Below are 15,246 nucleotides of genomic sequence, written 5' to 3'. Positions count from 1 at the left end.
TGCCCAAGGTCACACAGCTAGTAAGTGTCAAGTGTCTGAGGCCAGTGCTCTATTCACTGCACTACCTAGCTGCTCCGTAACCCTAGATCTTCCTGGTGCAAGGCTGTCTCTTTCTACTCTGCTGCCTCACTTTTGAGTCACCAGGTCTAAAGTTATGATCTGTTAATTAGATCATATTATATATTACTAGATTACTCTTCAAAATGTTTGCCACCATCAGCATTCACATTAATAATAATTCATTAGTTTTTATTTTATTTTTTAAAATGTATTAGAACTTCTTTCCCAACATTGATTTACCATTTCTGGGGTTATTTTGCAATTAAAGTAGACATAAAGTGATATCTTAAGGTTGTCTTTATCAGATAAGTTAGGTAACTTTTGGTGGGTCTTCCAAATTTATATTTCTTTCTGTCTACTACTTCTTATGATCAATCTCTATGAATAAAATCAGGATTTTCTTGCACACTCTGCTAACATCTGTGAGCTTTAGTTTTCCCGTCTGTAAAATGAGAAAGTAGACTCTGGCAACCTTGAACTTTCATGATTTTCAACTGAAAAAATAAATACTATTTGAAAAGTTGTCATAGCTACAGAGAGGATATTATTCATACTTAACAGAAAAGAAAGCTCACAGCTAAACTTTTTTAAACTTTCCACAGTTTTGATTTTGTGTCTGTTCTAATTAAGAGTTTGAAACAGAATGACAACCATATAAACAGTTTCAACCTCTTACATAAGAGTGTGTCGAAGAAATAACCCAAGAGCACTTTGTATTTATTGCTACAAGCATGGATAAGATAGATAGCAGTATAATCTATGTTAGCCTCATTTATATGGGTCACATGCAAACACCTCATGACTACGTCAATTACCTAAATAGTAGTGATCCTTCAAGTGTGTGTGTAACAGGCTTGTGCCAAGAAGTCAGGTAAGCCCCTCCTCACTCATACATAGGACACTCACAGGACACAGACACAAAAGAAGAGTTTAAATATAAGACAACAATAATACCTAAAGTAAAAAAAAGAAAGAACAAATGAGATGGAGAGAAGCAAGCTGCTGACAGGCCTAGAGAGGAATCTGTACTGAAAGCTGATGCATCCATGAAGGCTCTGTACGAGATGGGGACCTGGGGAGAGTCCCTTAATGAAGACTATGGCAACCATATAACCCTTGCGAAGAGAAAAGTCTTCATTAGATGGGGATGATGAACTGGTGGTAGAAGAAAAAGGGAAGAGGGGACAAGAGGACTGTAGCAACAGCACTTGGGGAACCAGGAACAGAGGAAGGAGCAGAATCAAGGTGCAATGAAGTGTAGACTCATAACACAGAGAGGCAAGTCCAGAGCCTGGCTTTTATTAGCACTGAATCATGGGCACAGAGCAGGCCCACGAGGGCAGACTGACTCTCTTGCTCCTGAGCTATAAGGGGTATTAGTATAAGAACTATATACATTCTGGTGGGTAATGGGACTTAGAGTATTCTTGATTATGGGCCAAGGTCTAAATACTGTTTTGGATTTTGTTGTTTAAATAAAATCTTTTCTGTTTATTTCTTTTATAAACCTGAGAGTTTACAGGGGGAGCTGAGGGTTCTCCCTTTATGGAGAAGCAAAATGACAATAAATGACATACAAAAGGTTCCAGGATTTCTTTGAGGGTTGGGGGCTAGAGTGTTCTGGAGCCAGCTCATGCAGGCTCCCAAGCACCAATTGTTAAATTTTCAGGATGAGCATTTACTTCTCAGAAATCAGCAAATGTTACAAATGAGTGCTTGATTTACTGTTTTGCTCATTATCTAGACTTAAGAAAGTGATGGGAAAAAAGTAATTACCTAAGTAACTACTTAAGAAAGTAATAATGCAGATTAAACTTTAAAGTATATCATATGTATACTTCTTTTTCAGAGGGCTAGTTATTAAACATTTACCAGATCATTACTAGGGGAAGGGAGAAGCTAGAGAGATTTTAAAGATGAATAAGACAGTGAAGTTCACAGTGTTTCCCTGAGTGAAAGCCATGGTACAAAGAGACTTTGCAAAAGTCTCCATAAAATTGTATCTAGGTATCCTGTTAGGAGTAACACTCTCACACCAGGACTCCATTTTGGGGACAAATCCAGGATCATTCACTGATGTGTGAATTAGGGAACCCTGGCCTACCTGCACAAGTGGTGCCCATGTGGGGCGGCTAGGTGGCACAGTGGATAGAGCACTGGGCTTGGAATCAGGAAGATTTATCTTCATAAGTTCAAATCCAGCTTCAGATCTTTACTGGCTGTGTGACCTTGCATAAGTCATATAACCCTGTTTGCCTTAGTTTCTCATCTGCAAAATGAATTAGAGAAGGAAATGGCAAACCACTTCAGTATCTTTGCCAAGAAAACCCCAAAATAGAGTGAGAAAGAGTCGGACATGACTGAAATGACTCAACAACAGGAATGGTCATATGAGACAGCAACTTTGTAACAAGATAGGAGTGAGCCATGGGCTGGACCCTAGGGAACATTGTATAATTATACTTTGTTATGTGTGTTTGGAGTGAATGTTCACCCTGACTCTGCATTTTAGATCACTAGGACACCATGATAGGTATGGATTAAGGGCTATTCATTTTTGGAGTACCTACAATCAGACCTCATCAGAAAGTCTCTGCATATTCTTTGAGGGAGGGGGATTACAAAGATTGGTTTGTAGATATGAAGACTGAAGCTGTTGACTTGTATGAGTTCCTTGAAAATGTGGTGCCTTCCTAGGTAGTGATAAAGGATACTCTGAAAAAAGATGACTTAGAAACTGGTTACTAAAATCTTCACTTCTGGCAAAGACTGCTGAATAGTCCCTCACAAAGAGGAAGGATAAATGACAGCTCAAAAAATAGAGAGAAAACAAATATTAATGGGAACAAATTAATAAACAAATAAAAGTTGCATTTGAGTAGATACTATGATGTTTTAAAAGTTTGAGAGATATAATTTCTGGGTAATTATTTTATTAATTTATTAATAAAAGGAATGGTCATTGACTGTCTCTCTTGAACCAAAGATGACTCATGGCAGTGGACTCACTTGGAAGAGTGGGTGTTCCTGAGGGTGGCAATCAACTCTGATAGGCTAATAATTGATGAGAATGAATGTTACAATTAGAGGTGGGTCTTAGAATAGGCCCTAATGAAGGGCTGGGGGAATGAAACTTTGATTCTGTCATTTACTTCTAGCTGGGTCTTGGGCCATCTAACCAAAGAATTTATCCTCACCCAAACCTGAGGAGAGCACAATGAACTTCCCAACTTTAGATTAAATTCCTTGTAAGGGTGGGTGGGATCTGAACAAGATTGAGGAGAATGCTAATCCTATCTGCTACCAGCAATTCTGTCCTATGTGTTCGTCCTTTGTTACCAAAGAAGACCATGCCATCAGAGAAATAATGACATGACTTGCACTTGACTTTGTTCTGAGTGAGGGAGGGCTGTGCAGGTCACCAGCCTCACTTCTCCTCCAGAGCTATCTGAATCCAGTGACCAGATATTCATCAGGATGACTGGATATGACCCAGGATGAGGCAACTGAGGTTAAGTGACTTGCCCAAGATCATACAGCTAGTGAGTGTCAAGTGTCTGAGGTAAAATTTGAACTCAGGTCCTTCTGACTCCTGCACTGGTGCTCTATCCACTGCACCACCTAGCTGCCCTTTAAATTCTGTCCTGCTGAGCCTTGATGTGAGGACTTTAGAAAAAGGGGGAGAACTCTGGATCTCCCTACATCGTTGGTTATTAATAATAATTTCTCTCATTATTAATATAGGAGGTAAAAAACATGTTTTTAAACCTTCTTATCACTGAAAAAGATAAAATAATGTCATTACTTAAAAATAATTTCTACATGCTGTGCTTTGTGGTATTGCTTTAATGTAAAAAAAGAAAAGAATAATATATTTCCCACCACTACTAAGGTCAATTCTATTTCAACTCAACTGACACTTATTAAATTCTTACTACGTACCAGGATTGTGTTACATGCTGGGAATACAAAGACAAAACACAAAATAGTCCCTGCCCTCAAGGGACTTCCTTCTATTAAGGAACATAATATGTGCATGTACAAGTAAATAGAAATATATATACATATATACATACACATATATACACATATATGTATATATATGCACATAATGTATACATATATACACATACATTTTATATATATATATATATACACATATAAATTTCTTGGGGAGGAGGACACAGGCCTAATATGAACTTAATATGAAGAACACAACATATACACGTACAAGTAAATAGGATATATATGTATAATATATATTACTATATATATGTATGTGTGTATATATATATATATATATATATATTACTATACACACACAGAGACACACACAAAGATAGACATACAGAAGAGAGAGAGAGAGTAATTTCTTGAGGGGAGGACACAGGCCTAATATGAAGAGCAGTTTTCTGACAAAAGAATAGTCTCCAGAGGGACTCCCCAATGGAAGAGTAGAGAAGAATGGGATAGGGAAACACCAGATAGATAAAACTGACATAGAGGGAGGAGGGAACAGGAAGTGGTGGTCAGAAAAGGAAACTTTGGCCTGGCCAGGCTATCAGAATTAAAGAGATTCTGGGTACAGTCATAAGCAAAAAGGCTGGAAGTGAGCAGTAGCAGAACAGATGCCTAGTTTCTAGTCCTTCCTGATATGGCAAAGGCAGGGGTTATTATGCTCCACTATGTTATATTGTATTATATTATGCTGTACTCACCCTCAGTCAGCTTAGCTCTGGCCAAGACTCACTCCATTGTAGTGTAAATTATTTCCACCAGGAGAATGCATAAGACTTTACTTTCACAAAAGAACAAGGATTTCTGGAACGCTTTCCTCCCCTCCATTAAAACCATCTTCAAACAATTTTCCCTATAATCTACATTACATGAAGAAAAGTTTCTGGAGTTTTTAAACTGGTATGCTTATGACACAGTATCTTGTATATAGTCGGTACTTAAGAAATGTTTTGTTCCTTTTTGTTTTGTCTGCATTGAACTGCATTGAAATAGGATGTGCCTTGTGAACCACAGAACTGGACCATAAATATTTGTGTCTTAAGATGAGTATCTTATTTCACATTCAGCACCAGCCAAAAAGCAAATGACCTTATGGTATTTTATCAACACTAAGGAAAGAATTGTATTTAGACCCATGGAGGGAGGCCATATCCACAGGGCCTACTAAATAACAGAGTCTTGACTCAGGCTGGAGTTGAGAGGCATAGTGGCAGCAGCATACCATTATCAAAATGACTGTGATACATCAAAATGATTGTCAAAGGTCAGTATCTTTCTTTGATTCTGAAGGAAGCTTATCTGGTTCTTGATAACTGAGTACTTCTTACCAGGACCCAGGTTTAGTCAGAACTCTATTCTAAATCATACTTCTGGTATTTGCCTTTGATTTGCTAATTCTTCCTTGATAAAGTTGCTTCAGACTCAAATACTTATTCAAACCTAAATCTTTCTCAGGTATTGTTTGGCCTTGTCTTAGATCTCACTGCTAACAAGTTTCTCTCTTATGCTCTTTTGGACATTGGTTGATCTCAGGATGTTCTGACTCATGTATCTCTGTGTTCTGATGAATGTTCATCTTGGGTCTTCTGGTACTATTGTACAGTTTACTTCATAGTAGGTTCTCAATTCCTATTCTGTGCTCCCTTCACAGAGTTCAATAAGATAGGGAAAGCCAAAGCAAAGACTTGAAATGAAAAACCAAACCAAATGTTTGTTGTTAATTCAACATTTAAGGAATACCTACAGTGTGCAATGCCCTGAACTTGGCCAGTGGAGGAGGTGCAAAGATAGATAAGATATGGTCCCAACCTTCAAGGAACTTAAAATAGAGTAGAGGAAACAAAACCTTTACACAAATGAATATAATAAAGTTGAATTAGCATCATGAAGAGGTAAAAAAAAGTATGAGAAATCAGAAATTAACTGTTGCTGGGACTTCTAGGATAATTCATGAAAGACAGAATTAGAGCTGAGCCTTAAATGATGGATAGAGATTCAACATGTAGAAATGGGAAGAAAGAATGGCATTGTAAGCATAAAGAAAAGCATGGAGATAAATTTCAGAATATTTTGGTAGGGGAAGATGGCCAGGAAGGGTTGAGAGAGGGGAGAGTAAGTAACTTAGTTTGACTAGAGCACAGGGTTGGACAGAAGTGTGATGATAATATTGGAAGGGTAGTTTGGAGCTATGCTCTGAAGGACTAAGGAGTTTGGACTTTACTTTTTAGCTCATCAGGGGCCATTGAAGGTTTTTTAATTTTAGAAGTAGCATGATTAGACCTAGAAGTAGTATGTATTTTGGATTAGACAAAAGGGGACACTTGGAGATAGAGAAACCAGTTAAGAGGTTACTATACTAATCTAGGCAAGAGATAATAAGGACTATACTAGGGTGGTGACAGTAGGAAGTGAAAAGAGGAGTTAATTATGAGAGATAGTGCAGAGATAGAATCTACAGGACTTCAGAATATTTAAAATTTTGTCAAGATAAAAAAAGGTCAAGATGGTATCAAACACTTCCTTTAGGGAGTCTATGTTGCCTTTAGAGTTTCCTTTAGGGGGGAGCTTGCCCAAGAAATGATGCTGTCATTCTACAGATGCCTATAGCAGCCACTGAAGTGATAGGGAAACACTTTCCAAATTATCTTTTGTAAAAAAGAGGAAATAAGGCTTAAAGGGAAAAGAAAGTGATCCCATGTTGTCCTCTTAGAGGTTAGAGTGATGTTTCTGTCTTGAAGTCATTGTTATACATGTAGGAAACAGAACTACATACTTTAGCAGATCAAATTTGAATGATCATGCCTTGAAATCAATGAGCCTGAAGTCATTTTGCAGAACAGAAGCAGACTGATGGGAAAAGAGTCACAGGGATGGAACAGGAGACAATGGTTGAGCTTCTGCAACCCTTCGTGGAAAAATATGCAACATCAGCAGCACTTCCTGTTTTTTAAATGTCTGGGAGTCTAAGACTTCTCTGACTCCCCAGTTCTGGCCTGACCCTGATGTGACAGCATCTACCCCTTTTGATCTGAATCATGATTGTCCTGATGTGGAGTTCTGAAAATTGTCCCACTTCTTTCTTGTCTGTCAACCTTGGATTTTTACTCTTTATTAGAGGTTTGTGCAGAGACCAAGGTCATTGGTTTGACTTCTATATGAACCAGTCAGCTTCACTTGGCTCCAGCATACCCTCTAGTCTAGCTGACCTTCTTATTTGTTTCTGTTGAAACTCATCAGTGTTGCTATGGGAGGAAAATCATAAAGGGTCTGCTTTCACACAGAATCAGAGTCTCAGAATTAGAAGGGACCTTAAAGTCTACCTAGGCCCATCCTGTCTTGAATAAGTATCCCCTTTACAAAATACCCAACAAATTGTCTACAAGTTTTTACCAGAAGACCAAAAGGGAACCTCCTGAGCTAGCCCATTCTTCTTTTGAGTAGTTCTTATTGTTGGGAATTTTTTTCCTTTACATCATTGTTCTGGTTTCAATTTCCATCCATTGTTCCTATTTCTGATCTTTGGGGATAACTAGGACAAATCTAATCCCTCCTCCCAAGGACAGCCCTTCAAATGCCTGAAGACAGTTTCCCCATTCCCATTGTGCTGTCTACTACAGACCAAATGCCTCCATTTCCTTCAACAAGTACTCATGAATGTAAGGCCCTTTCACATTCTGTTTGTCCACATCTGGGTTCTCTTCTGTTTGTCATTTAGCTTCCTAAATTGTGGCATTCAGAGCAGAACACAATACTCCTCAACAATCTGCCTCTCTTAATGCCTCTTAAGACTACTTACTTTCTTGGATGTCATAAGACACTGTTGATTCATTTAGGTTGCATTTCACGAGAGAACCCAGATCTTTCTCAGATCAGCTATTGCTTTTTTCACATCCATCACAATTAGGAAGTTCTTCTTTCTACCTACATGCAGGCCCTTTCTTAATAATTTGAGCTCTTAACTCAGTTCTCAGTGCAAGGGAAGATTTGACTGTCTTCTTCTATCCTCTGCATATCAGTCATCTTTATGCTTAAGAAGTGACATAGGTGGTGGAGGAAGGGGGGTGGGGAGGAGCTGTTTGGCTCATGCCAGTAATCCCAGAAGCCTGAGGCTGGCTGATCTCTTGAACTCAGGAGTTCTGAGTTTCATTGAGCTAAGCCAATCACGTGTCTGAGCTAGGTTTGGCATCAGGATGGTGATCTCTGGGCTATGGGGGCAACCACTAAGTTATCTAAAGTTGGAAATGGAGGAATGGAGCAAGTCAAAGATCCCATACCCATCAATAGTGGGATCAGGCCCAAGAGTAGTCCTGTATTTCTAGCCTGACAAGATGATGAAACAAAAAGACATCTCCAAGAACATTTATGATAAGGATATATGCGTTCCTAGTGGAATTGTGAACTGGTCCAACAATTTGGAGAACAATCTGAAGCTATACCCAAAGGGCAATAAAATTCTGTATACCTTTTGACCCAGTAATACCACTTCTAATTCTGTATCCCAAAGAGATCAAAGGAAAAGGACCTATATATACAAAAACATTTATAGCTGCTCTTTTTATGGTGGCAAAAAATGGGAAACTGAGATGATATCTATCAATTGAACAAATTGTGGTATATGATTGTGATGGAATACTATTCTACTATGAGGAATGATAAAAGGGTTTCAGAAAAAACTTGGGAAGACCTCTATGAATTGATGCGTAGTGAAATGGGCAAAACCAAGAGAATGCAGTACACGATAACAGCAATATGGTAACAATCATTATCTGGGAAAGACTTGACTGCTCTGCTTAATGCAATGATCCAAGACAATTCTAAAGGAATCATGATGAAAAATGCTACCCCCTTCTAAAGAGAGAACTGATGAACTTTGAGTGCAAATTAAAGTATATTTTTAACTTTATTTTTCTTGCTTTTTTGTTTTTGAAACATGGCTAATGTGAAACTGTTTTGCATAATTTCACATTATATAGTTGATATAAAGATTGCCTTCTCAATGGGTGGAGGTAGGGCTGGAGGGAAGGAGAAAACTGGAACTCAAAATTTTTTTAAAGGAATGTTAAAAATAAACCATTTATTTTTAAAAAAGGACAATACTCATCAAAAAGGAAGTGAACCCATCACATAACAAGAAGGGAGGGAAACAACTAGACAGACCAAGTGTTTCATTGGCATCCACCAAACTTTACAAGAAGAAGAGGAAAGACAGGCAAGAATTAGACAAGATGAGAAGGCTTGAGGGGTTGCAATCTGTACTGGTAAACAGAGTGCTCCCATGGATGAGAACTTGGGAAATAATAAAGTAACTGAGAATCCATTGACCTCCTGCTTTCTATCCATCTTAATCTGAAGAAGCCTCTCAAGATATCTTTATAAACAAGATAGAGAAACATAGGCTAAAGAGAATGTTGATGCTTTGAGGGAAAGGACTCTTTCTTTTCTGTCTCTACATCCCTGTTGTGTAGCACACAGTAGTTGTCTAATAAATGCTTATTGAGTTGAATTCAATTCAATTCATTTGGATAGGTAGGATGGTATGAAGGGACTGTGATGACATGCACCAGTGAGTATTCATACTAATAGTACCACTGGTCTTTTGTAATACTGAAGTGAATTTAAAAGTTATTTCTCTTCTCAGAACTTAAAAATCCAAATATGTTACTTCTTAGACTCTCAGAGTGTTCACACAGAAACAAAATTGAGGCTGATAAATGAAATTTCAGAGAAGGGTGAGCTAAATGATAATAGAATGGGGAAGAAGCTGCTGCAATAATACAGCAATTTTTGAGTCAAGATGATGAAGGAGGAAATAACAAGAAACTAGAGAGGAAATAACTTAGAAAGGAGGAAGGCAGGAGCTCGAAGGGTGATATAACAACAACAAACCAAATTAACATTTATTCAACATTTTTCATATAGTAGCTCATTTGAAACCTTATAACACCTTCAGGGTAAGTACTACAATCATTATTTATCCTCATTTTATTAAGTGAAAGGGGCCAAGGTCTCCCATTGCATCCTGGGCCATCTCCAGTCATCCTGATGAATATCTGGTCACTGAACCCAGATGGCTCAGTAAGAGAAAGTGAGGCTGCTGACCTTGCACAGCCTCCCTCACTCAAAACAAAGTCAAGTGCAAGTCATGTCATCATTTCTCTGATGGCATGGTCTTCTTCAGCAATGAAGAACGAACACAACAACAACATTTTATTACATAAGGAAACTAAAGCTCAAATACAGTAATTAGCTTGTGCTTGGTCACACAGCTTATAGGTATCTGAGGCAAATTTTGAACTCAGGTCTTCACAATATCATATCTAAGCTTGCTATATCCCCTATGGCACAGAAGGAGACATTTTCCAAATTAGTGATTTAGATCACTGTTTGGAGAAAAGGTATTAAGATGCTTTTATATATGTCCAAAAGTTGTAAAGCCAAAGGATACACAGGTTACATAAAGAAGGAAGATTTTCTCATAGCATCATTTTTATTTTATGCGCTTTCTATTTTCTAGAATCTGTTATCACTCCTCCTTGAGGGAAAAAGAATAGGAAGAAGGTTAAAGATAAAAGTAACTCATTTGTATAGTGCTTTAAAGTTTACAGAGCTCTTTTCTCACATCAGCTTGGTAACGTAGGTGACATGAATGTTGTCCCCATTTTGCAGATGAAGAAAACTTAAACAATAACCACAAATGTTTATATAGCATTCTAAAGGTTGCAAAGATGGGTATTCCATTTTACTGTCATGATAACCCTGTGAGTTAGATATCTATAGGTAAGGTTATGCCTATTCGTTGTTCAATCTTTTAAGTCATGTCTGACTTCTGTGACCCTCTTGGTGGAGATACTAGAGTGGTTTGCCATTTCCTTCTCCAGCTCATTTTACAGAAGAGGAAACTAAGCAAACAGTGATAAGTGATTTGCCCAGAGTCACATAGCTAGCAAGTGTCTGAGGCCAGATTTGAACTCAGATCTTCCTTATTCAAGGCCTAGCTCTCTGTCCCTTGCTCCATTTGGCTGCCTCACGACAATGAATTTACAATGATGTTGAAAGAAAAACCTCAAAACAGAAAATATCCCTTAATTTCCTCTTCTGTAAAATGAAAAGGTTGGACTAGATGACTTCTCAGTTCACTCTACATCTGTGATCTTAATTTGTTTTAGACCAATCAGTGATTTTATCCATCTGGGGAATACCACATGTAGAACTTGCTCTAACAGTGAATGCAGGTTGGTACCTTCTCTGCAAGTGAGATTCTTAAGGAATTACTGGGGCCCCAAGAGGTTAAATAATTTGCACAAGGTCACATAGTCAGTAATGGTCAGAGGCAGGACTTGAACTCAGGTATTCCTGAATCTGAGATTAGTTCTCTGTACATTATACCAATCTCTTATCCCATGATCCTAATAGTAAGGAAAAATAATAAATAGGTAAACTACTTAATTTAAGTTTCAGCATTCTATTATATGAGAGAAACCTGGATTATAGTCCTGGCTTAGTATAAGCTGTGTGACCAACCCTAGGTAAGTCATTTTCCTTTCTGTGGGCCTCAGGTCTGTGAGATGAAAAGAGAGAGAGTTGAATTAGATAATCTCTACTATCTCTTCTAGTTCTAACATTCTGTATTCCAAGATCCCTTCCACTTGTAATATTCTGTATTCTAAGGTTCCTTTCAGTTCCAACAGTCTTATTCTAATGGTGATTCTAAGAGGCCCTAGGAAAAACTCCAATATTTAGGCATCAAGGAAAGTGGTTTTACTTTCTGTTGTTGACTCTTGGAAATTTTATTTTCTGGTCAAATTCATTTTCCCCCAAATTGCTTGACTATGTGGTGCCTCCTATGATTTCAAGTGTTCCTCTATGGTAGGTCCTTTCCACTTGAGTGGTAATGGAGAATTTGAGGCATTCACAAAAAGGAACCTGGACCCAATCCAGGAGGGAAAAACAGTAAATTGAAGTTACATTTGTTCACAATATTCCCCATGAGCCCAGGGCTATTTTTAGAGCTTTTATTGTTCTTTACCATCCTCCATGAAGCAGTAGGAAACATATTAGACTGAAATTTGGGAGACTTACCTAGATTCTAATCCCAGTTTAGATATTAACTCATTGTTAAAGTTTTGCTAAATCATTTCTTTTCATTGGATCTCAAGTTTCCTGATCTAGAAAAGCAAGCAAAAGTTGGACTGATAAGCTCTTTAAAATCCCTTCAAGCTCCAAGATTCCATTTAAATTTAGGGCTACAGCTCAGTTTATCATAAGCATCATTTGCATACAGTTGACAAGGAGCCAACCAGATTCTTAGAATTTCTTATGTAACTAGCCCTATTCATTTCCCAATGGCTGTTGATTTCAGACCATATCTCCTGGTATGAACAGCTGTAGAGAGAGCATAATCCAGGGTGCAGCTATTTGAGACTCCAAACCAAACCTCACAGAATTCCAGTGCAAGGTATTGTTGAAAGATTTTCGCACTCAAATAGATTTCTACTGGGATTTTCTAGGAGATGGAATAGGCCCCCTTTTTTTAAAAAAAGGGAGGGCAGGATGAAGGTCAATGTAAGTATCCAAAACTTATTTTCTCTGATATACTTTCTAGAACATTTTGAATTGCCTGGGATATTGAATTTGTAGAGTTGAAAGTTTCAATGTTGTTTTGGTGTTTTTTTAATTTAAGGAAGAGTATAGTGATGGTTTCCATCACTTAAAATCATCTAAAGTTCAGCTGTGCCTCAGGCAAAACTGAATTAGCATATTGTTCAAACGTTTGGTTTGATTAAATTGAGTTTTAAAATATAAATATTATTAGGCTTCGGATAGATCTTTACTGTTCTGTAAAATGGTTTCAGAGGCTGTTTCTGATATTCTGATACTTCCTATCTATGTGGTCACATGGAAAGGCACAGCCTTGCTAAGACCCAAGTTCCCCATTTGTAAAACAGAGGTAACACTTGTAGCATCTACCTTAAAATGAGATAATATACTTAAAGCGCTTTGCAAAATTTAAAGAACTAGGTAAATACAAAATTGTTTTTCATATATACATTCAACTATGCTTTTTATAACTTTAAAGTTCTGCTTTCCAAGAGAGGAAACTGAGTCACAAACAAAATAATGATTATTTTCTAAGCTATTTAACAAGTCTATGTTGGACTCAAAGAAGACATCAGTTCTACTTCTCTGTCCTTCATTTGAGTTTCCTGGCTTTTGAATAGCCTTAAGAATACAATTAAACTGTATTCTATGCTGAAAAGTGGATACAAGAAGTAACTATTTAGCTGTCACCTCATTAAAAAAAATAGCAACAGCAAAACATTCCAAATATTTCAGTGAATGAAACACAGATTACTGAAATAATTCTGAGTGGTCAGCACTGTTCTGTGAATACCATAGCCCTCTCACAGTTTGTCATATATCTGCCACGACAAGGGAAAGGAAAATAATAGGAAATGTTACGTATTTCTTCCAGTTTCATGAGACAGAAAAAAAAATCAAAGTAAGCATGTTTTTGAGGGAAAATAATTGTCATAAAATATCACATTCTATCCATTTTTAAGTAACATTCACTTCCTCATTACTGACTGAATTTTACTTTTAAATGTAGATATTAAGATGGACAGACATGTTGAGATTCTTACTGATCTGGGATGACTCAGATCCTAGGAAAATTCTAGAGAGAAATGATTTTTTTTCCTTAGAAAATTATTCTAAGGGAGAAAATGGGAGAGCAGGAAGGGAAGGGAGAAAGAGAGAAAGAGACAGAGACAGACAGAGTCAGACACCAAAACACAGATAAGAGAGAGAAATGGGGAGGGGTGGATGGGATATTTGAATAAGAACATAATCTTCAGTCATAAGACATCAGAAACTCAACAATTGTTGTTTAATCCCTCATTTTACTGATGACTTGCCCAGGGTTTCTCTGTGAGCTACTGGTGGCAGCGAGGACTCCAAGTCTTCTGACTGCCATTGTACTTTGAAAGAGAAGGAAAAAGAAAGGGGGAAAGTCAGGAGTCCAAGAAAGAGATGAAAGAGTAAGGAAAGGGAAATAGATGAATAAGGAGGGAACAAGGGAAGTGATATGAAGTATTGATAAAAAAGAAGAAAAATCAAAAAGAAAGAGGAGGGCAAGAGGTATACATGATCCGGCAGGGTTTCCTTTAGGTTGTGCAGCTTTAAGTGCTTTTAAGGAGGAACCAGGAAATGGCTGGATTTCCCTCTTGTAATATGCTTTACTTATGTCATGTTCAAGACACTTGGTATTGCTTGATGCCTAGTTCATATTGTTAGCTTCTGAACCTCTGAGGACTTCCACCTCTGTTCCTGACATTGGTTCACACAACAAAATGAATTCTGCACAAGGAACTAGTCTAGACACAATCTTGCATGCCAATTACTGCTTCAGAAGCCATAGGTATTTAATATAGCTTTCATCCCTGAGATGTTATGAATTTCCCTTGTGGACACAGAAGTCTGCATTGTAATTCAGTTAGTATTGACTGAAACCAACTACCTGGGACCTAATCCTGGTCTAGGTGCTCTGGAGGATACTAAAGGAGCAAGCTATGGTTCTTGCCCTCAAGGAGTTTATAGTCTAGTTGGGAAGCCAAGACTCACTCACAGAAAGTCAGTAGAGAACCATACAAGATTGTAGCTACCTAAAGGATGATGGAAAAGAATCTAGATAAGTACTTTTTAGGATCCTGCAGTCAAACATTTCTAAGTTCATATACCAAGTGGAACATGGCTTATAGAGAGAAAAGGTCATCCTGTCCTGACACCTCATTTTGAAGATGAGGAAACAGAGACACAAAGAAATAAAGTACCTTGTCCAGGTCCTCCAATCAGGTTGTCAATGATCATTTATTAAGTGCCTGCTGTGTGTCAGGCACAGTGCTAAAGGCTGAGGATGTAAAGAAGGGTAAAAGACAGTCCCTACACTCAAGGGACTCATAATCTAATGGGGTAGACAACATGCAAATATGTACAAATCAATAAATAAATATGATAAATAAATAGGAAATAATAGAAGGAAGACCTTAGAATTGGGAGGAATTGGGAAAGGTTTCCTGTAGTGTAGAAGGCAGAATTTTAGTTGGGACTTGAAGGAAACCAGGGGAGTCAGGAGGCTCCCCAGCCAGCACTCTTTCCATTGATCCCGCTAAA

The 15,246-nt window shown here is 37.8% G+C and overlaps 2 protein-coding genes across 6 annotated transcripts in view; one reads left to right on the top strand and one right to left on the bottom strand.

The window, feature by feature from the left end:
- AURKA (aurora kinase A) overlaps positions 1-15,246 on the bottom strand; it is a 117,268-nt gene that overhangs the window by 55,606 nt on the left and 46,416 nt on the right. The gene's annotated exons all lie outside the window — the stretch shown is intronic.
- Positions 1-15,246, top strand: part of CASS4 (Cas scaffold protein family member 4) — a 55,209-nt gene that overhangs the window by 2,602 nt on the left and 37,361 nt on the right. The window contains exon 1 of one of the 5 annotated variants that reach the window (XM_072633471.1): positions 11,960-12,639. The exons of 3 other annotated variants lie outside the window; for them this stretch is intronic. In XM_072633471.1, the coding sequence (XP_072489572.1) occupies positions 12,628-12,639 (12 nt within the window). In that variant the 5' untranslated portion in view covers positions 11,960-12,627. Of the gene's footprint in view, positions 1-11,959; positions 12,640-15,246 lie in introns of those variants that run through there. One more of the 5 variants, XM_072633470.1, reaches the window with a different exon arrangement.

This window comes from Notamacropus eugenii, chromosome 1 (genome assembly GCF_028372415.1).
Source record: "Notamacropus eugenii isolate mMacEug1 chromosome 1, mMacEug1.pri_v2, whole genome shotgun sequence".
In the NCBI taxonomy this organism is placed as follows: domain Eukaryota; kingdom Metazoa; phylum Chordata; class Mammalia; order Diprotodontia; family Macropodidae; genus Notamacropus; species Notamacropus eugenii.
Note: the sequence above shows the minus strand (reverse complement) of the source record. Positions and strands in the feature narration are given on the sequence as shown.